A 23280-nucleotide genomic window follows, 5' to 3' on the forward strand; every position below is an offset into this window, starting at 1 on the left:
GAGCACAGATAAGCAATCAATGGGCTTCTTATAAATACTGAGTCTCATTTCTCTTTTGAAGACTTTGTGCTGTGTAATACATCTACAGGCCCCTCAGCTCACAAATCAGCAATAAGATCTCAAGCATTTTCAGTGAGCTTGGAGTTGCTTTGTATTCTCACCAACTCAGTAGCCTTAGACCTTGGTCTCATGTTTGTAATAATTTAAAAAACAGTTCCGAAATCTTCTGAAGCCTGTTATTGTTTTGCCTGGAGGTGATGAGACTGTGGGTGCTAATGAATGTCATTAGGTTGATAGGTTCTGCTTGCCTTGTGCTACTTTGGGTTGGTACATTTTTGCCTGGACCTTGTTTAAATCTGGCTTTCAATTAGAGCTTCAGTAGAGAACAAGCCTTTTTCATTAAAGTAGCCAGCAGTACAATGCAATAGTTAATTCCTCATTTACACCTCTCTTGTACTCTGAGTTTAATCTTCATTTTCTTTAAAATAAACTGCAGAAAGATGAGGCTGTGCTTCATTCGTATTCATAATTAAACACTAATGTGATTGTGATCTAATAGCTGCAAAAGGAGCATGATACATTTGGGACGCTGAATGGAGGTCGAATATAAGGAGCTCAAATATAATGTGTTTACATTACATTCTTGAAACACAGTTGAATCACTCAAGGAACGTTAAACTCTGCATTTTTCCTCTTTTGTGGAGGTGTTGTTACTCCTTATAAAAATTATTTCTGCAGGATGGTGGAAACATGGACTAGCCTAGAGTTCTTGCAAGCACAGCGGTGATGTCACTTGATACTGTCCTTTACAGAAATGGATTGCAAGTGCTAGGAAAAAAGAAAATCATCACAAAGGATTGATAAGGCTTGTGACATTTCAAATGGGAAGGCAGTAGCAAATCCAGACAGTTTGAGGGAATAATCTTCACCAAACTTGCTTTAAAAGAACAAAACAAACCACATACCACTGACAAAAATACCCAAACCTGAAAACTGTATTTCAAGGGTGCTGTTCAGTGCATCACAGGACAAATGATTTGAGAAAGGCATAGAACTTCTGTGTGGCAGCATCAGAGCTGAAAATGGTTCACGCCTCAGTGACACCAAGCTTAAATTGGCTGCAGCCAAAAGGAGGATGTAGGTGCTGCAAGAATGTTTCTGCAAAACAGTTCTGCTGCAAATGAGAGCGTGCATTCTTTGATCTTTGTTGGGCCTCCTCCAAGAGGAGAAGGAAAATGTCATTTATAATAAGCAAATAATGTCTTGATTATTTTTTTTAAAGGAAGTCAGTTGTGTTGATGATGCAAGATACACATGACTGCTAGGAACCAGTCTGAGATAACCAATTCTTTCCAGTTTGGTTGCTGATAAGCTAATGAACAGGCAACTTCTACTATGACAAATGCGTGGTTTTGGTTTGTATCATGCAGAGAGCTGTTGTGTAGGTAGCAATGTAAGTGTTAGGTTTCCTCCCCAACTGTTTTCTGAAGTTATCCAGGAAATGAGTTTTAATTCTGAAAGCTCTATTGTTGTTAGTGCTGCTACTGAAATGTTATCTTGTTTCTTCAAATGATAAAATCCTGGGCTTGAGGTCTTCCTGCTGAAGGAAGGAGCACTCGCACAGAACAGTCAGTTGTGCAACTCCTTTCTTACTTCTACTTTTCATTTTATTCTTTTGCCACAAAGGGAAAAAGTCCAGGACTCCCAGGGCTGAAGGCTGAGATTTATTTAAGTAGTTTGAAAAGGGGAATCGTGGTTTGAGTACCGCAAATGGAGATGGCTAAGGTGTACGTTGAGAAACACTAAATGTTTTTGTTCTGTGAATTGAAGATCTGCACACGCTTGCATCAGAATTTGTAGGCCATTATTAAATGCAGTGACAATTGAGTAGCATCCAGTAAGTGCTTTTAAATTGGCAATCCTGAATAAACTGAAGCCTAGGAGAATTGGCAGCAAGGATGTGGGGCCAGTTCTTAGGTTTCTTATTCTTGGAATAAGAGGGGAATTCCAGACAAATATAACCGTGCACCTGATTAAATAGCTGGAAATGAAGAAGGGGAGGGTCTTGGTAATAGCAACACAGTTACTTAAACCAGTCTTGGCCCAGCTAATGGAAAGCTTCTGGAAGCTAGAGAGGGAAGTGGGGTCAGCTGGAGGGGAAAAAAAAAAAAAAAAGCTTTAAATCAAATTAATCTAATCTCATCATATGATAAAGGTCTTTTGGTGTTATGTGATGTGATGCCAGCTTTTTATGAAGAACCTTGAAAAAATACTGAAATTAAGTATTTAAAAAAAATAAAAAGCTTCCAGTTTCAGAGTTCTTCATGTAACAGAAAGGTTGGAAATAGTTTATTGCAAAGAAGTTTGTGGACTGTGAGCAGTGTGATGTGGTTGCACGTTTGCTCCCATATAGCAGCCTGGGAAGAAATCAACACTGAAGAAACTCAAAATAAGAATAAATAACTTAAACAAAAAAACAAAAAAAAAAACAAAAAAAAAACAAAAAAAAAACCCATCAGACTAATGGTAAACCATGAAATAAGTAAGTATTTAAACAAAATATTGGTGTAAGTGCTAGTTTCCAGATCTTAGTGATGGATCGAAGTGGTTGTGGATGAGTGAATGCTTTTGGAAGCACAAACTGTAGAGATTGCTGGAGCTGTGACTGTGAAATATGATTGGTGAAGGTGATCTCAGTAGGTTGCACTTGGTAGCTCTTCTCTTTATGGCTCCCAGATGCAGTGTGTGTTTCTTTTCTTCCCTCCAATACATCTTCCGTGTTGTTAGAGAGTAGTTATTTTATCAGGGATGTGGTTGGGTTTTTTGGGATTGGCTTTAAAAAATAAAAATAAAAAAAAGAGGCTGTGTGTGGGAACTGGGAAGAAGAAAATGAATATTTCAGGTAGAGGAATCTCAAAGATTCTTCCTTATAAAGTAGTATTCATGGTGTAATTATGTAGGAAAAGTGAGTTCTACTGACAGTTACTTTGCTGTTGGCCAGAATGTTTCCTTCATTGTGAGGCTCTCTTCTCCTTAGTCCCTCTGGCTGCTGCATTTTCAAATCTTCTCAGATGTATCTATATATGCTGCAGGCTGTCTTCTGGCTCTCTTCCTGTAACTTTTCCAGCTAATTTGCAGTTCACTCCCTCTTTGGGGCCGTGTAGGGATGTCAGTTGACTTGTGTAATTTGACAGCAGCACCATTGGAAGTTCTCAGGCTTGTGTCTTTCTGTGTGTCCCCAAAATAAGAAGTGACAGTCAATTTGAAGTGTTTTTCTTATTGTGCTGTCTGTTCTGGAATCTTCTCGTATCACAGCGTGAACTTTTATAAAACCTGTTCCTCTCTGTGCATCAGGCCAGTTTTGCACTGAAGATGTTGACGAATGTCAGCTGCAGCCCAACGCTTGTCAGAACGGAGGTACCTGCACCAACCACAATGGAGGCTACGCCTGTGTCTGTGTGAATGGCTGGAGTGGGGATGACTGCAGTAAGAACATTGATGACTGCTTCACGGCCTCCTGTGCTAATGGATCCACTTGCATTGATCGAGTGGCTTCGTTTTCTTGCATTTGTCCAGAAGGAAAGGCAGGTAAGGATGGGAAACCTTTGTAGCTCTTGTGCTAAAAGAAAAATACGTCATAACTCTGAAGTTTGTGCATGTACTTAAAATGGTGTATTTATTTTTATGTGTTTTACGATCAAAAGGCAAAAGGAAGTATGTACTGTCCACGAGCAAAGACTTCTTAAATATCTGCAGCTAGGAACAAAGGACTATTTGTATTAAGCTGAAAGAGTTTTACAGTTTATATTGTAAGGAAATGTTTTCAGCTCCCAGAATAATCATCACTCTTGTTAAGAGAGAAGAGCTAGTTAACTGCTCCCAGGAGGTGACTTCAGTAGTAGTAAGCAACTGCAGCACTCCAGGAGGCTGAAGAGACCTCTGAAGTCACAGTCTGTGTTTAAATATGATGTTCCATAAGTGCGTAGTGAAAACTCTGGTAGTTGAAGCCTGGGTTGAGGTCTGTAAGATTCTGGATGTGGGAGTCTCTGTTTGAAATACCAAGATGGGTAATTTGATTGTGTAATATATGGCCTGGCTGCTGTATCTCACTTTCTTTTTTGTATGAACGCCTGTATGCTTCTCTAGGTCTTCTGTGCCACTTGGATGATGCATGTGTTAGCAATCCGTGCCAGAAGGGAGCCCTGTGTGATACCAATCCTGTGAATGGACACTATATCTGCACCTGTCCTCAAGGCCATAAGGGAGCAGACTGCACTGAGGATGTGGATGAATGTGCAATGGGTAAGTTTCTGTTTTCTGTTGGTGAGTATGATAACCAGGGGTCAGTTTCTTTTTTTAATAAACTAATGTAGGAAGAAGTATACATGTTTTGTCATAGCTTCTCGATGCAAGTGAGACTCTTTTCCTGCTTTCCCTTTTCTGTTTCAGCATCTTTAGATGAGTTCTAAATCTTGTGTGGGACTCATGGCAATGTGCTGAGTTGGGGTAGCTGTCCGTGCTTGAACCTCTTAGCCTCTGTAATATGGAAGACAGTGAGGTGATGGACTTAACCATTTTTCATTGAGCAGCAGGGTTAGAGCTCTGTGTGAGGAGCACGCACAGGGACAGTGGTTAAGCTGGCAGTGACCTGCAGGGTGCAACAGAAGTACCTCAGTTTCCAGGGGGGGCTATTGCAGATTCCCTTGCAGCAGAAATAAATGAAGGCTTTGGCACCAGCATATGAGCATATGAGTGCTTTCTGAGACTAGTGATTGCATGGGCTTTTAGTAGTTCTCTTATATCACCCTGTTGTGTTTTGAGAATTAGCTGGACTTTCACAAACTTGCTGACAGTTTTGTGTGTGCTAGTTTATGTACTGGAGTGTGCCGCAAGAGGGGAATGCCTAACCAGTATGAAAGTATTGGAAAGAAGCATTTCTTTGAATTTAATTCCTCAGTCTGCCTTGTACAAAAGGGCTGTTCCTTTCTGAAAACATATGAAGGGCAAATTTGGTTTTGTGGCTCTGGTGATACATTGACAGCCTCAGGAAAGAGGTAAATCAAAAAGATGGTCTAGAGATAAGGCCTTCAAAGCATCACTAGTTCTCTAATCCTTGCCACCCAGTGCTCTATTTTTAACAGCTGTTATTATTAATAAGGACCTGTGGTAATGATGGTAACCTTTCTTTTTGCCTCTGACAGCAATTAACTGCTGCATGTTCTCTTCAGTCACACTAGCCTTTCCTGATAGTGGTGAACAGTCCTTTCCCCTGTATTTGTCAGGAAGGAATGACCACTGAAAAAGACCATGACTAATAAAGGACTCTGTGGCTTTTCTGGTCAGAGGAAAGGTTTTGCCACACGCGCCTATCTTTCTTGCAGCAAACAGCAATCCGTGTGAACACGCTGGGAAATGTGTGAACACAGAAGGCTCTTTTCACTGTGAGTGTTTGAAGGGATACACAGGACCTCGCTGTGAAATGGACATCAACGAGTGCCATTCTAATCCGTGCCAAAACGATGCCACCTGTCTGGATAAAATTGGAGGATTCACGTGTCTCTGTATGCCAGGTGAGGGGAGATTCTGACTAGGAAGGGGCTTCCAGAAATGTGGAAAAAAATCAGGAGGGAAGATTGCCAACTCCACTGAGGTGGAACACAAAATTGCGATGGGGTGAGGCTAAATGAAACACTGAGAGTGCTTTCTGTGGTGGCTCCAGCCAGGCGGACTTGGCATTTGTGTGGGGAGGGAGAAAACAATTAAAGGACTGAGAGAGAAACCAATCTCTACATCCGTGAGGAAAGGTAGTCCGCCACCCTGGAGTGTGTGAATGTGTTTGTTGCTATGCTCAGTAAAATGTGTGTGCAGAAACTTATGTTTATGGAAGCAAAGGAGGTGCAAACTTTAAGAGTCATTGTATTTTGAGATGTGCATGTGATGTTTCTGGATGAAATTGTTGTTTTTTGTATTTTTCCTTCTTAAAATGCCCCCACATAATGCAGGCTTCCTTTGACCTGAAAAAAATGTGCTAAAAAAGTTAGTTGAGATTATGCTTGTCCAAAATTAACACATCCAGCATACCAGTGACCTATGTAGTCTGCTATTTTGCTTTCTGAAAGGAAGTGGTAATAAAGCGTGCATGTTGCCAGCTGGGCAGTTGTGTAAAGTATAACGAAAAGATTGTGACCCCTGCAGGTGATCATTTAATGCCATGAAAACCAGAATGAATTTTTATTCAGATCAAATCTGCTCTGAAAGGTGGGACTCTAGTCCCAGTTATTTTACCCCTCTTAGTATTTTTCTTTTATTCTGTCATTTGTTTAACTTGAGGCTTTTTTAGCTATTTGCTGTGATTGTTTCATTATGTTTTACCTTACGTGGGTGCATACTCAAATTGATGCCCTTCCAAGGAGGTAAAACATGGTCCCTTCTCATCAAATAAAGGAAAACACTGGCTGTAAATACAACACAGAATTCTTCCATTACGGAGTTGCAGACACTCAGCATCCATTTCCACCTCTCGTGAAAATGTACCAGAAAACATACCTCTTCCCTCATAGTTTCTATCCAAACAGCAAATTTTACTGCAACAGAACTAGCTTTAATCTTTCAACACTAATAAAAGAAGCAGTTACACTGGTGGGGATGCTTTTTAAAGCCTTCAGTCAATTCTTATATTATTTTTTAATAGGTTTTAAAGGTGTTCACTGTGAGGAAGATATTGATGAGTGTCTAAGCAATCCCTGTGTGAACAATGGAGAGTGTCTTGATAAAGTAAACCGGTTCCTCTGTGTCTGTCCTCCTGGTGAGTACTTCTGGAAGCTTTTCCTGCTTCACCTTACCAAGAGCTCATTAGATAACCAGTGAAAGGTTGCAGGCAGTGTTTCTTCGGAGTTTCTGTAGTCGTGGTACGGCATCTGTTTGAGTTTATTGCAGTTGCTGGTAAGTTGGAGTAGGGCTTGTTTTGTTGGCAGTGTGATCGTGCCTGTAGCTGGTAAGTGTTGAGAAATGGTTGGATGTCTCACCTTAAAGAGTTGAATGCAGCAAGAGCATACATTGTTGTGAATATCTCAGTGACAGGTAGTTAAGTAATTCTGAACACATTATAAAATCAGAGTGTCTGCATGCCTTTTTAATAGGTTTTTAGGCAGAAGCCATATTTCCATCAGTATAGCTTATGTTGCTTGCATGAGGAAGAAGGCAGATTGGGTCTCCACTTTATTAGAATAGAAAGACAAATGCTGAGCTGGAGGATCGGTGTTAGCTACAAAGTAAGCATCCCTTATCTTCCTGGTGGCTCGCAAGAAGTTTTGACACCGGAAGATACTCACCAAAAGCCTGTTTTGCATTCCTTCTCATTGAGTAATGATATTCTAGCTCATATTCCATTCTTCCTTTGGTACCTTCCTACAAGAAACATTCCTGGAATTTTGATTTGTTTTGTTTCTTTAAGTGCCTAAGAATCTGCATTGTGTGACATAACCTGTTGATAGTTCGCCTCTTTCAAAAAGTATGTAGAAAGATACAGTGCTGTATTACATCACATTCCCTGCTGCTGCAGTAATTCCAATCTGAAGGCTCTAATAAAGTATGCATTAGTGTTTAATTTTCAGTTAGTTGTCTTGATTACTGGAAGGTTTCGTTCATGGCCTCTCAGTTTTAAAGGCAGGCTGCTGGTCGGTAGCAGCCTCTGCTTGTGCTCCGTTTGCTTTATTTCTGTTTGACTTGGCCATCTCTGTTTTCAAACTGAGGCTTCGCTGACCTGGGGAATAGAAACTGTTTTGATTGTTGGGTTGAATGAAGAAACCAGGGCGTGGTGTGTATGTTTAATGGTGCAGTTGAGTTTAGATTGAAGCTTACATTTGGGTGGTTTTAAGGATTTGCTACTAAATAATTCCTGATAATACAGTTGTTTGGTTTTAAATGCTTCAAATTGCCTCTGAATTTTCACTGTCGTTCTGCCTTTCAGGATTCAGTGGTGCAGTGTGTCAGATTGATATAGATGACTGCTCTAGCACACCGTGCCTCAATGGAGCCAAGTGCATCGACCATCCCAATGGCTACGAGTGCCAGTGTGCCACAGGTTAGTCGTGTTCAGAGCCTCTGGACTGAAGATTGCACGTAACCTAGATGCAAAAAGCAGTGGTCAAAGCAGTGTCAGTGTTTTCTTTCTTTGAAACACTTCTTGTTTGCTTTGTAGCTTTATCTCCTTCTTTGCGGCAGAGAACAGAATTAAGTGTAGAAACCCTTTCACTTGTGACAGCAGTGAGTTCAAAGTTGCTGAGATTTCTGGCTTTCCTCTTTCAGCCCCAACCCTTGTTTTCCAAAAGGTGACATCTGCTTCTGTATTGACTATGGAGTCCTTGAATAGAAAAACACCAGTGTGAAGCCTTATGTCTGTGGCTTTCTTCTTACAAGTTGGATTGTATAGTATACAGTTGAAGAACAAGAGGTGGACAGAGCAGTACTACTTTTCTGATTGATTACCTGCTTGAGGCCATTTTATGACAAAACTGAAAGGCAGAAGTACTGTAAAAATTGTGCCCACTAGAAGAAATGTCACACAGTAGCAGTCTACAATCATGTAATTTAAGTGATTTGTCAAGCATCGTACAGAAACTTTGACAGCTGTGGATGGAGCTGTTTTTAATGCACTGAATTCCTTTGCTGCTTGATCAGTTGCACATTTAGAAGCGTCAGGTTTAATTACACTATTTTCTTGTCTTTCAGCCACTGGGAGTGATGCAGATGTATTTTTATCTGTAGGTTTTTTACATTTGGTCAAATTTGAGGATGTAAGGAGTTCAAAGCTGTTGCACCTTAATTCTCAGTGAGGAACAACTTTTGATTGCTTTCAGTTAATGCTAAATGGAATTGTTCATGATGCAGATTCAGACTGACCAGGCATGGATGTGTTGGCTTTAGCTCTTCCATTATGGAAGTAGCTGAAAATTCCTGGACTGCCTCTGTACTGGAAATGTTTTGTCAGCTTGGTCAGATTTATGTGCAATTTTTCTTATTTTGAATCATTCCAGTAACCAGGTTGTTCAGGCAAATTCATTTGACTTCAGTGATTTATTCTGCCCTGTACAGAATACAGCTGAAATCAGCCTAGAACCTCCTTCCTGCTCTTTTCACACACAGCCTTACCCAGAGTCCATGAAGAAACAACATGTTGGAAGTAGGGACTAAAGTAGTTCTAATCAGGAGAGGAACAGTTATTGCCAGATATTTTTTTTGTATGTGTCACGTGATAGAATAAGTTGACAGAAGGAGAAAAAGCTCAAGTCCTTGCCAAACTTGGAGTCCACCCTAGAAGGTCTTTCTCATGGGGTCTGGTTGCTCTCATTCCCTAAGAGTGCAGAGATAAAATATTAATCCATTGCAGAGCTTATTGCAGAGTTTGGGATCGTGTAGTGTCTGACAGTGCGGAGAGCTGTGTTTTGCCAAACTTGCTCTGAATTTGGGTTTTGAACTACTGGGAGCCATCTCAGTACAGAGATCCTCTTTACTAGATGAGAAAGGAAGGCTGCTACTACTGTGATGGCACGTAGTTCATGGAGCATTTTCAAGGAACAGCCTGGAAGCAACCAAATGGATATGTGACTTCAGCAGCAGCTCTTAGTAAATTGGTTTGTGCTTTGACTGAAAATGGAAGAAGGGCTCTGTACTGGGGCTATTTTCTGTCCTCTCTGAGGAGTTATTTCCGTGTTCAGATTTTGTTTTGTTTTTTTTTTCCTAATCTAACTCTGTCTACAAAGAGGGAGAGGAAGTTGTACATCATTAAGGTATGTTGTTCAGTTGAAAGATTGAGAAATATGCCTGGTCTTAAAGTAGTTCAGCTGAGCTACAGTAGGAGAAAAATCTTTTTGTTATTTTTAAACAAATGTATGCTAAGTATAATATTTAATATTGACAGCCTTCTAAGACTGAAATATGACATTCATCATTGGGTCAGGTCAGTTACTGGAAAATCATGTTTGAATGTGTTCTTGCTTTATTAATCTCATAATATGAGTGATGTATGTTCCCTGAATGCTATTCGCCAGCTGCAGAACTGATTGAAAACTGCAAAATGTTTGGCCAAATGCTATACAGATAGCTCTATTTACTGCTTGCTTTTTGTCTTTTCTTTCCCTTCTGGCATTATTCCACTTCTCCTTCCCAGTGGTAGATCATGGCTTTTCTTTTTCTTGAGTTGTCTTAGGTCTTTCCTCTTTTCCTTCCCTCTATCCCATTTTTTTTTTTTTTGCCACTGTTCGTTCTCTTATCGGTTTGGTTTTCTTCCTTCCCTAACATCTTTTTATATCCATCTCTCTAACTAGCTTCCCTTCCCTCTCCCCACCTACTTCCACACCCATTCATCCATGCATACGTTCGCAGAACTTGGAAATGTTAGCCGTCACCTGGTATGTTTGACCAGAGAACTAGCCACAAACCTGTATGAAAAATGGGGAGCCTGTTATCCACTTGTTGTGCTCAGGTGAGAATCACTCTTCAGCTGTTGAAATTCCCTGCAGCCTGGTTTGTATCAGTCTCCAGTTAATGTCTGAAATTTGAAGTTCTGCCTTCCTTATCTCCACCTGCTGGAAGGCAGCGTGAGCTGTGGCTTTAAAACATCATCTGTGAAATCCATTTATTTAAATAGTCCCTGTTTCATATGGCCCTGTTTCATCATGGAAAACAGGGCTCTTGAGGGAGTTGTTTGCTGTTCTTATCTTCCTGATTTTTTTATTTTGTTTTTTTTTTAGCCCTTCTCGTGAACAAATTCTGTCTGCTCTTGCTCAGGATGTTTCCCAGCTGAAGCAGAATGAAACAGGCCAAACTAATGCTTGTTTCATTGCTCCTAACTGAAGAGGAGATTGCATGCAGTCTTTCATGAATTTGCAGTTGGTGTTTGATTGGAGTTATTGAAAAGTTTCCCAAGAGGAACAAGAGACTTTTCAATAAGCAGAGCTGCAGAAACTGTGGCATGAGCCAAGAGAGTCCCCTTGGGAAGGTTTCTGCAGCATCTTTGCAGTAATTTCACGTACTGAAAAAGTCAAATTTCCAGTGTTGTGTAGAGGAAATAATGACAGGAGAGACCCTTCAGGTAGTTTATATTGATGCAAGTAAATATTTTGTGGAGGTGTATGTTTTTCCTCTCACTGCTACTCTTCTGAATATAATGAAGGTAATGCTTCTGATGCCAGGATTCTCCTTGCGAGGTGTTGTTCTGTGAGCAGTGGAAAAGTCAGTTGTTTTTCAGGGCTGGAAAATGGCCAGCAGTTGAGGTGCCCAGTTACCCCTGGTGTTCTGCCCACCAGTTTGCTAATGTCTGTAGTATGACACTTCCCGTGCATTCTATCCACTGCAGCACTGTACCAGTTAATTACTGTCGTTGGCCGTTTTTCCCTAGGTTTTACTGGTGTTTTGTGCGAGGAGAACATCAACAACTGTGATCCTGATCCTTGCCACCATGGTGAATGTCAAGATGGAATCGATTCATACACGTGTATATGCAGTCCTGGCTACATGGGTGCCATATGCAGTGAGCAGATCAATGAATGCCACAGCAATCCTTGCCTCCATCAAGGGCGCTGCATTGACTTGGTGAACGGCTACCAATGCAACTGTTTGCTGGGCACTTCAGGTACATAAGGGACAAGCAGAAGGATTGGATTGTAACAGGATTCAAGATTTAGTTATTTCTTACTTCTCCTCTGGTGCGTGCTGTATTTGTATGTAGGATAAGTTTACTGTAAAGAGCCTAAAGCAACTCTCACCTTCACGTTAATTTTGGTTGCTGCGTTTTCCTGTGTCTGTGTGAACTGAGTAGCTCACACATGTACTGCAAATAGTCTTGGAAGAGCTTACCTGCTCTTTACACCCCAAAGATTCAGTCAGGTACATTGGCTGAAAAAAAAATAGGTATGTTGTTCTAAATGCCTTACTATTTTGTTTTAGGTTGCCTATGTAACTTTGTAGCAGGTGGGGTTCTTAATTTTCCTCTTTCCAGGGAATGGTTTTGTTGTTCATCTTGCTAAGATTTGATCTCCTTATTCCTTTAATTTATCTTTTTTCCAGGAGTGAACTGTGAGAATAACTTTGATGACTGTGCAAGTAACCCGTGTGTTCACGGGGACTGCATTGATGGCATTAATCGCTACAACTGTGCTTGCAAACCTGGATTTACAGGTAAATTCAGCTACCTGATAGCTGTAGGTTGTTTTGGTGATAGTTATCCTGTTAGCTAAGGAAGTTGTTCTCTGCGTACTGATTGCGAGGGACTCTGTTAATATCTCAGTAGATCCTTCTGGTCTTTGAATCGCAGTGTCTTACATTACAGCAAGTTACACCAAGTGGAGATATGGTCTGATCTGTGCTGTGAGATGCCATTCTTGTTAGGTAATTACGTCTAATTCATGGTTCTCGGTTTTATAACAAATAAAACCATGTGACTTTGGTTTATTATTCACAGCTTCTTTCCAGGAGCACAGACTGTGAACAGTGTAGACAGGTGTTGGATTAGGTTGTGCCTTGGGCTTGGACCACGACTAATATTTCTCTTTCAGCAAAAGAAAAGCATGAAGTCAGTGTTGTAATGAACTGCTTTCCGCTTAGAAGCTTCCAACTCGATAACCCACTTTTTGCCATGCTTCTATTTCATGATGTGATCTGTGCTGTCTCCTCTTCTAAATTGTGTAAAATCGTAAAAAAAACAAGACTGAAAAAAGAAGCTTTTATGTGCTTTTAAATCCATGCTCAGAACTGTAGGTCTGCATCAGGACTGGCTGGTTCTGATGACTGCAGCACATCTCAGCACTGTTTATAATGGACTTAATACATTTTGAGGCACGTGGGATAGCATGCTCATAAAATAATTGTTGTAAGGCAGTTGGTACCATTTGTAGCAGTTTTCTCATGTCTGTTTACTGTTTATTACTGAATGATTCTAATTAGGACTGATCTGAAATGCATTAGAAGCAGTACTAAGAGGTTTCATGTGTTTTTTGTGTTTCTCTTGGCATCTTTTTAAACTTCTAAAGCTTCTTTCTGCCATTGATTCTGTCACGGTGATGTTCTTGTGTCCATAGCAGTGATCATTCTTGCCTTTGGTCTCCCTCATTGTCATACTATGTTTGTTATCCTACTGGATTTCTTACTGTTATCTGCTGAAATAATTCAGAGATGTGATGAATTGACCCGTTCTTGTATTTGAAGAGCTGGCCTGCTGGGCTCTTGATACTTTGTGCTTTCTATACGTTAAAAATATTTTTCAACTTCACTATTCGTTCAGCTTAGCTTTGCAGTCTCACACATTCTTATGGTCAATATTTACAGGATTTAGCAATTCTGGCACAAACTGAAGAGAGGAGGCAAAACAGGATACGATGTTATTTAGAGTTCCTTTTACGCAATTAACCACAAGACCTATATTAACTGCAGACAGTATGGCGGTATGGGTTGATCAGAGGGTAGGTACTTTTAGCACAGAATAGAAAGGCTTTGACAAGTGGAGCTCAAGAGGTTTGTTCCAAATACAATACAGTTGAGTGATTTTTGCTTTCCAAAAATGAAACTGAATGTTGATTACTGATTTTTTTTCAATGCAGCTCCATTGAGATTCTTGAGTGGTTTGTAAATACTTGTTGAGCATAGGTGTTGTTTTCCAGGTTCAGAAACACTCTGTGTCTTCAGTTAAAGCCACTTAAACATGCGAGATCTGCACCTCTGCTTCAGCTTTACAGTGTTGTCTCAACCACATGATCTTACAGACCTGCAGGACAAATGTTCTTGAAAGAAATATGTCTTAATAAGGGATGTTTTGGTTGGGTTTGTATTTTTTAGGCCCACGTTGTAATGTGGATATTGATGAATGTGCATCCAGCCCCTGTAATAATGGTGGAACATGTATAAATGAAGTCAATGGCTTTCGGTGTGTATGTCCTGAAGGTTACCATCATCCTCACTGCCAGTCGCAGGCAGATGGCTGTCTTAGTAATCCCTGTGTACATGGCAACTGCACGCACGTTGTTAGTGGGTAAGTCCTTACTGTAACATCAAATATATCTACTGCCTTTTATACTTTCTTCCCTGCCCCCACCACCCTGAGTTCTGCCTTGAGTAGAGATTTCTGAATTTCAATTTCTCATATTACTTCTTTGCTGGCCATGAAATAATCCCAGTAAGGTGCAGACCTTTATTCTCCAGCTGCCTTTTGTGCTGTTTCAGCATGGGTTTTTTCTACCTTCTGTGGGCACCATCGAAAGGGAGAGTTCAGTAATTCAATCTAATAGAGTGAATGCAATTAAAATAAAGAAATGGTTCCAAATAAAATTGTTGAAAAACAGCACATACTTATGTCATTAAAGTCTAAAGCATTGAGTGTGGAGGGTGTGTTTGTGACTAGAGCCGTTATTGCTAACCAAATACTCTGCATGAAGGAACAAGCAGATAACTCAGACTAGGAGGCAGAGCAGTTTTGGAAGATCGGGTGGAGAAATTTTGGTGTAACAAACAATCACAGGGGATATTGTAGAAAGGTGATATTTCAAGGCTTGGAAGAGAAGCTCGGGATGAAAAGTCAAGAAGAAGGTAAAAATGAGTTTATGCCTTCCATCTCAGTCATCTGCTTTTAGGGGAAAAGTTGATGGCTGGTGTTTTATTTGTTTGTTCTAAACAAGGCATCCTGTTTTAAAGTTGGTACATTGATGGAATGCAGTTGACTGTTTCCTCTAGCAGCTTTCTCAAGATAAGGAGATGTATTGTTGAGCAGTGGTTGTCTTAGAGCAGCATATCCAAGGCAGATTTAATCAGCTTTAGTCACACTGTTGCATGCCTGTGAGAAGAAAAGAAAGCTTTTTCTGGCCATTCTGATGGGAACAGTTGTTGCTGAATCATCCCATCCAGGAAGACCAAATGCTGACTTTGTGAGCCTTGAATCAAGACCTCTTTTTGTTAGGGATGTATCCATGGTGAATGAATGACACGGGCTTTGGGAGCACAGGGGCTGTGGAGCTGACAAGTGGAGGGAGGGACAGGATCATAGTTATGAAACTTTCCAATTGGCCCAGAGGTAGTAGTGGCTTCCATGCATGTTGTGTCCTGGAAAGTGTTGTCAGCACTTGGCAAGGAAGGGTTTTGCCACTGCTGTAGGACAGGATTCAGCACTTTTTGAGCAGACAGGAAGGCTGCCTTTATGTCAGGTTCAGCCTTCACGTAAAGTTGAAAAATGAAATTGTTCATCACTGGTCACCTGTGTTCTTGTTTATGCCTGTGTGCACCTTATGCTTGGTGTGAGATAAAGTATTGTCTACGTGATGGGGAAGGAGGCCAGCGTACATTTTGTGTGACTGGAGTCCAGGGTGATTCAGTAAGTCTTTGGGTCTATGTCATATGGGTGGAGAGCTGCTTCAGATTTTGAAACATGATGCAGTAAATTGCTGCTGCTTCCAACCACCTGTTTTCATTTGTAACCATTACTTTGTTTTAAATTAGTCTATTCATCTTTGAAACCTACTTTTCTTCTCCACTTTCTATAATTTTTTTTTTTTTTAATGTGTTGAGATGGACTTATCAAAACAGAAGCAAATTGCTGTCTAAGTGCTTTGTGGAAACTGTTAGCAGGAGGGAAGTGTGTTTTTTAAGGGTGGTTTATTTTCAGTATTTTGGAGTGAAGAGGAATTATTCCAAAATATTCTCTCATTCGTGTTACTCTTCCCTTTGAAGGTACAAATGTGTCTGTGACCCAGGCTGGGTAGGAGATTACTGTTCAACAGAAGGGAACGAATGTAAATCAAACCCATGCCAAAATGGAGGAACTTGTGAGGATCTGCTGAACGGATATAGATGTACCTGCAAGAAAGGATTCAAAGGTGAAAATTCATAGAGAGTTTTGTTCTTTTCACTTCATTGCACTTTTAATGGTATTTTAATATTTTCATTGAACTTTTTGGAAATAGGAATTGAGAAGGAAAATGCCATGGTTATATAAAGTTGAATTACAGTTGAATATAGATGTGATACAGCTGCATAGAATGCTTTTTAAGATTGCACTTAAGCCTTGTTTGAACCTACGAAGAAATGTCCTAATTGCAATTTACTTTGTAAGAAAGTTACACTGATCTATATAGTCTATGTAAATGCACTGGGAACCGAAGAGACATTATTGGAAGGTTAGTGCCATCCAAATGACATCAGTTTTCTTAAGTGTAGAAGCAATTCAATGGGGACATAAGGTTATTTGGAAGGATAATTCTTTCTTGAAGCTATCAAAGTCCAGAAAAAGCACTTAGAAGAGAGAAAATATTCATAATACAGTAATTGTTGCCGGAAAGCATCTAAGCTTGCAGTGGAGTGGATGAGTTCATCTTATTCCACAAAATATGTATGTTGCACAGGCAAAAACATCTAATGTAATGTGCAGCTCATCTGAAAGTGATGAGATAATCTTTTAAAGAAAAAGTTATGCTTGGTAGTGGCACTGTCTAAAAATTTTGCCTAGTGGATAAATAGATTGAGTTCTTTTAACAGTAGCTTTACAAAAACTTCATAAGAAAGAAGGAAATGCTAGAACTTTGGTAGTGTAAGCGTAACATAAAGCAAGAAGAGGAGCAAATAAAAAGATGTTATCAGAATAGCAGCAGGAAAAGGTGCTGAAGAGTACTAAAGCAATAGTAGCTGCATATTTATGCCTTTCTCACTTAATGTGTCTTCTCTGCAAGCAGGCTTGAAGACTTCATCTTCCATAGGCTGGGATTATAGAGCCCTTGGCTTCCTCACATCCCTCTATGGCTCAGTGCAGTAGGTTTGTCTTCCAGTCACTGCCCTCAAATTAACTTAGTTGGGATTACCATGTCTATCTGCTGAGCCTATGAGGAGTATTCTGATCTTTCTACTGCTAAGATTTGTCAAATATGGAAATGTCATCCACTGCTGTGTAGGACAGTGATGCAAGTTGCAATCTTTTTTTTTTTCATTCTTCTGAAAAAACTCTTAGCTCTATATTCTCCTGTTTTCTCCCCTTCTGCACTCAGGTGTGAACTGCCAGGTAGTGGTTGCACCGTGTTCCCCTGACCCTTGTGAGAACTCGGGAATTTGCCAAGAATCTCCTGATTCTGAAGGCTACACCTGCCAGTGTGCCCCTGGCTGGGAAGGTAATGTGCCTGGGAACGAACAGTACTTCCAACAGTCAGTAGTGTTGGCATCAAGCCTTTTGACCACTGACATGAGGAAAGATCTTACTTCTGCACTCTCTGTTTTTCAGGGGAGAGATGTACCGTGGATATTGATGAATGTCTCTCAAAGCCCTGCAAAAATCATGCTTTGTGTCATAATATTCAGGGCAGTTACCTGTGTGAATGTCGTCCAGGTTTCACTGGAGGAGACTGTGACAGTAACATTGATGACTGCCTGTCTAGTGAGTATTAGAGAATTGTTCTGTTTTCCCTTTTTACATAGAAATCATTCTGCTTTGCTCTTCAACAGGTACTCAAAAGTTCCTTTGTAAGTTCTTACCAAGAAGGGAAAAAAAAAACAAAACACAAACCAACAACCTCAAAACCTCAGCCTTGTAATACTTGCATGTGTAAGGCAGGCAAAATCCATTACATTTAGCTGCTAAAAATGTATTCTAGCTGATGATAGGAGTTATTTTCAAATTTTTAACTTGAAGTGATCCTTATTTCTGTACTTTAATAAGGAACACTGTTAAATGAATAATTGTGTTTGCCTGAAATTTTAATTCATAAAGTAACATTGCAGACTTTATCTGTATTTCAAAGGTAAGCTTGTTTGAGGTGTGGTGGGAATCTGAGACAACAGCAGTCCTTGAAATGTATTTGTCTGACATTAATACTCTGGAAAGAGTGGATCCTGTTGCTGTTCCAGTTAAGCCATATCTGGAAGCAAATTAAGCAGCAGGAAAGCACTGTATTCCAGAACAGAGATCAGCTGCAGGAGGGTAAGCTGTACAGTGATGACGCTTGAAGTGGTTTAAGAGAGCATTTGTCCATTTCATGGCCTTGACAGTGCTGTTTACAAGGGAAACCAAGCACATATTGGGTGCTTGTTCTTTTTGGCATTTTCTGTATCATCATCAGATAAAATGAGTCTCCTGAAAAGTGTCCTGTGTTTAGAAGCTTGTCTGATACTATTGTGAAGTGCTTTATCAAACCTTGTTCACCACGTTGTATTTTTTTAACTGGCTGCCTCTTGGGAAAAAAAAGTGCAATGGACAAAAAAGAATAATTCTAGCTTTTATTGGAATAGACTAAAAACAAACCAAAATCTTACAGGCTTTAGATATGCATTTAGAAAGTCATGTTTTGCATTGAAAGAAATTTACATTTGTGACTGCTGTAGAGAAGGATTCAAACAAGCCCGTGAGTAAAAGTTACCGTGAGAGAGCCCCAAAGCAACACCATTGGAAGAATTTCTAACACATCTGGCTTAGCCTGAGCTTTTCCTTGCCTCTTTCTGAAGAAACAGAGTACAAAAAGTGGCACTGGTGCATTGATCCAAAGCTTTATTTACTGAAGCCAATGAAGATGTGGCTCAGTTTTATATGGGTGTTTTATGTGGATATCTGAAGATGCAAACATTTTAAGTGTTCAGTCTTTCTTGAACAGCTGGAAAATCTCTGAGTTGAGATTGATCCAGTGCTGTCTGTTATGTAGCACACCCATGAGGTTAAAGAGGAATTTCAGATTACTGCTGCAGCTGATTTCATTTAGCATAACAAAAACCTTCCACGGCTTGAGCCAAGTGTCTTTAATCTATGAAGCAAATAAACCCTCCAATAACAAGAACTTATTGAAAAGTTGATACTCTAGTCTCCTTTCTCTGTAGTAAATGTGTGGCACGGAACATTAATTTTGGCTTCAGTCATAAGTGGCTGGCTGCCACAGACACAACATTTTACAGCTGCCAGGGGTCTTGCTTTGAGCATGCTTTTTCTCTCCAGTAGTCAGATGACCTTTAAATGAATGCAGGTGTCAGTCTTACAACAAAAATTTTTATCATGTGAGCATATTTCTCAGTCAATAAGTGAGCTTTAATTACCTTTCTCATCTGTTTTCTTCATTTACCAGTGAACAGAATGATCTTGTACTTGTGTTGAACTGCAGATCTTTGGCTGAGTTTATTTGCACTTTAAAGTTTGTATTTAGTAGTACTTGAGGATAGTCTTAGATCACAAAAACTGCTCAGTAACCTTTTTATTTTTCTCCCTCTTCCCCATTCCCCTCTCTGCCTTTACATATGCAAGTTCTTGGACTAGGGAAGCCTGACTAGAAAAGAAAACTGGCTTCAGAGGCAGAATCTGACATAGGATTGTTGTTCTTAAAGTGGAAGGAGCAAAGTAGGAAGAAACTACTGAGAGATGGCAAATTGGTGCTTGTGGAAACAAAAGGAATGCAGCAGCAGGGAGTAGCTGAGACCGAAAAAAAACAGGCGATGCACAACTAAAAAGGTTTTGGTTGCAATGAAGAAAATGCTAAGAATTGTTGGGGTGAGGAGCAATCAGGATTGAGTGTGAAATTTGGGCTTTTCCACCAGCCTTTCCTCTGTCTGCCTTTGATACTGGGAAGGATGCCAAGTGCTTAATTATGCAGAAGTACTCATACATATACTAATTTCCACATACACATTTGATTTGACTGGATTACTTGCATGCTTAGAATTAATCACACAAGTTCTCCCATGCGTTGAGGAGTGTCCGGACATGTGCTGAGGAGTGTCTGTACAAACAAGGGAGAAGAAAGGGTTAGTGAACTGTTTGTATTTTCTTATTGGTAGGCATTTGGCAAAAGAGCAGAACTTGAACTTTAAAATGAGAGGCTTTGGGGCTGGTTTTGTTGCTTTTGGTTCAACAAATCCTGGGAGAGAAATGTGTAGGCCATGAAGTTTTGTCCTGATCCACACCTCCTTGAGAATTCAGTATTGGCAAAGCTTTTTGGTTCTCTTCCATGAAGTGTCTCAGAAAAACTTGTATTTACCTTCTGGACAGTGGCATACATTTTTTTTTTCTGAAGATGACTACCATAGGCCTGGGTTTTTACTGTTCCCCATTTTAACACTAAGTTAATGTTTCTGTCTTAGATCCCTGCCAAAATGGGGCTTCATGTGTGGATGGGATAAACTCTTTCTCATGCATCTGCTTACCTGGATTTCATGGAGATAAATGTCAAACAGATACCAATGAATGTCTGAGTGAACCGTGCAGGAACGGAGGCACATGCACCCACTATGTCAACAGCTATACATGCAAGTGTCAGCCTGGATTTGAGGGAACCAACTGTGAGAACAACATCGATGAATGCACAGAGAGGTGAGGAAACTTCACAGTGCTGCTGCTAGAAAGCCTGAGCTGAGTTATTAACTGCAAATAATGGAAGCTAGAAAGCTACGAGGAGGCAGCCAGGAGGAGAACTGAATCCACTAATTTTGTACTGGAAATGTTTAATTTTTCAGGAGACCTTTTAATGCTCAAAAACTGGATGTGAGTTAGCAGTGCTGATATTAAAAGCTGAAGTGATTTTAAGGAGGAGGTAGGGAACTGAGTTAAAATGCTCAATAGCTCGTCCCTAATGAGTTGGTTTGCTTGATGATCTTTGAAAAAAACTCTGAGGGTTACATCTGTGTATCCATCTTCTTTCTGCGTGTTTATTTTAAGCTTCATTGGGATTCAGATAAGTAACTTTAGATTCTCAGATGGAAACAGTTTCTAATACAGCTTGAGATAATAAAAAAAAAATCTGTTCTAGTCTAATTACAGTAAACAAATAAGGTGCCTAAATGTGAAGCCCTTGCTGTTCTCATGCATTTTGTGTGCACGAAGAAAAGGTCTTTCCTGTCTTTTATAAAATTGAAATCGTGGGGGAGGAAGTAGTTTAACATCTTTTGCTTAAGAAGAGGATTGTGTCACCGATGAGGGTGTGTTTAATTTGCCCAACAGTTGTTTAATCAAGTATGTTGGGTGCTCTAGAGCAGAACGCCTGGTTCTTCCCTGAGATTCATCCTGGTTTTGATTTCCTTATCAGTCAGGACAGAAACCAGTCTTGCAGGTATGAATGAGGGATGCAGCAATTTGGCCTGGTCTGCCAAGCTAAACCAGTCACACCTTCTCAACCAAAATTTACTGAGCGATACTTAAGAGCGTGCTTATGGTTGGTTAATTTGAATTTGGTTCAAATGATTCTTCCTTGTCTTCTATGAGAAAGCTCCTATGAGAAAGAGTGACGCTTTCTTTTGGAGATGGGTGCTTGATTTCAGTGCAGTGTGCCAAATGATTGACAGTTCCTCCAGCTTCTGTTTTGCCATGAACGTTGAAGGCAGTTTTTGGTCCTTTTAAAGTGGTATGCAGTCCACAAGGCAGAAAGACAGCTCTAATAAATAGGTTGATGTTGACAGCTCTAAGTTAATGACAGTCAGAATTTAGGTACTTAAAACTTGCACTGAAAGTTCAGGGAGATGACTCAGTCACTTCTTTCATGGAAAGTACCTTTCCACAGTGCTCAAGACAGATAACAAGCAGGAATGCATTTTGTGCTCTTTATCAAAACGATCATCTTGAATCTGATCTAGATTTATTTTCAGAGGAGCGGGGGTTTCTTTTTCTTTAGAGGAAAAAATTGTGAGGAGCTAATTTTGCATGAGGCTTCACTTCTGCTAATTTTCCCAGTAACTTCTCTGTAGGACATGTACTCTGGTAGAATTCCTTATGATCAGAAGGTTGTGGGGGGTAATTCCTTTGATCTGAATTCTGCCAGTGCATATGTGAGTAGCTTTACAAATCAAGGACTGAAGGAAAGTTCTCGTGAGAAGAGGAAGGGGTTTAGCAGTACCAGTACTTTCACATTATTTCAATAAGGAGCATGCTCGTGTTTTGCATGTTACATGAAGCTTTCCTTGAGAAAACATACCTTTGATTCCTTTGAAGTAAAAAAAAATAATAAAGAAGAAAAGGCAAATTGTTCTGCTGCTTATAATTTGTAATGCAATCAGAATTTGTAATACAATTTGCATACAACCTGTCAGTTTGAGCAAACAGCACTGTTTGTGGTGTCACTGAAGCTGGGAAGATTTCTTTAAGTGAGAAATTAACTCCATTGCTAATGACTCATTGAAACCATGGTTTACTTTCTTTGCCCATCAAGGTAAAACACAACAAAATGGAACCCCGCTGAATTACTTTATCTGCTTTATGCTTCTTTAGTGAGGGCTTACTGGAGCACAGATGATTCTGTAATCTGGTTTTCCGTCTCTTTTCAGTTATGTTTTCGTGCCATCTCCGGCTAACAGCTAATTGCATTTTGTCTCATTTACCTTCTGCTCTCCCTCTCTTGCAGCTCTTGTTTCAATGGAGGGACCTGCGTGGATGGGATCAATTCCTTTACCTGCCAGTGTCCAGTGGGCTTTACGGGGCCCTTCTGCCTCATGGAAATTAATGAGTGTGATTCACATCCTTGCTTGAACAAAGGGTCTTGTGTGGACAGCCTAGGCACATACCGATGCATATGTCCTTTGGGTTACACGGGGAAAAACTGCCAGGTGGGTGGTGATTTCTTGTCTGTTCTGCACAGCCAACTGTTACTTGAACTGAACAGCAGCAGGAGTTCCTGCTTAGATGTGAGGTAGCAAACACGGCAAGTGCTATTTCTCCTCTTTTGATAAGCCTGTTAGCCCAGGGAAAACTTAGTCCAGTCTCTCTCTAAAACAGAGCAGATGCCTCTGTTCAAAACTCTGGAAATCTGGAAGTGTCTGCTTGTAAGAAGGAGAAAAATGCTTATTTATTTCTGAGGATGGGTGTCAATGCAATTTTCTAGATAAGTTTTCTTAAATGAGAACAGCTGTTAGCTTTGAAAATGCTGCATTTCATCCGAACATAAAACTGTCCTGATTCAAAATAAAACACTGTGTTTATATAGAGGGAAAAAAGGCTACTACTTGAGTGGAAGAATTTCAGTGTCATTAGCAGCACATTAATTTCACTGCTCTCTTTTGCACAGAGGGGTGTAGTTCTTCCAGGTTGATTGTATATGTATTTCCCCCAACAAAAACAGCCAGAAAGTTTCAGAGCAGTAACTGAAGTGATCGTCCTGTTCACAACTTCCATACAAAGCTCTGGTACTACTTGCATACTTAGTTTCAGGTGATTTCATTTTTCACAGTGAGCATAGAAGCCACAGACTCATGCTGTAAATGACTGACTAGTACCTGTTAAGGACTCATGTGAATTTGACTGCTTGCCAGATACACATAGAAAAACTGCAAGAGATGAGTTACAGATTAAATGGG

At 40.2% G+C, this 23280-nt stretch overlaps 1 protein-coding gene across 1 annotated transcript in view; it reads left to right on the forward strand.

The window, feature by feature from the left end:
* NOTCH2 (notch receptor 2) overlaps window positions 1–23280 on the forward strand; it is a gene marked incomplete at both ends in the record, with an annotated part of 77928 nt that overhangs the window by 35044 nt on the left and 19604 nt on the right. The window contains 13 exons of the mRNA XM_079535437.1: window positions 3355–3588; window positions 4147–4302; window positions 5382–5570; window positions 6692–6805; window positions 7970–8083; window positions 11399–11632; window positions 12067–12177; window positions 13831–14023; window positions 15712–15857; window positions 17019–17138; window positions 17249–17401; window positions 20083–20311; window positions 22332–22533. Coding sequence (XP_079391563.1) covers window positions 3355–3588; window positions 4147–4302; window positions 5382–5570; window positions 6692–6805; window positions 7970–8083; window positions 11399–11632; window positions 12067–12177; window positions 13831–14023; window positions 15712–15857; window positions 17019–17138; window positions 17249–17401; window positions 20083–20311; window positions 22332–22533 — 2195 coding nt within the window. The remainder of the gene's footprint in view (window positions 1–3354; window positions 3589–4146; window positions 4303–5381; window positions 5571–6691; window positions 6806–7969; window positions 8084–11398; window positions 11633–12066; window positions 12178–13830; window positions 14024–15711; window positions 15858–17018; window positions 17139–17248; window positions 17402–20082; window positions 20312–22331; window positions 22534–23280) is intronic.

Source organism: Tetrao urogallus, assembly GCF_951394365.1.
Source record: "Tetrao urogallus genome assembly, chromosome: 5".
NCBI lineage: Eukaryota > Metazoa > Chordata > Aves > Galliformes > Phasianidae > Tetrao > Tetrao urogallus.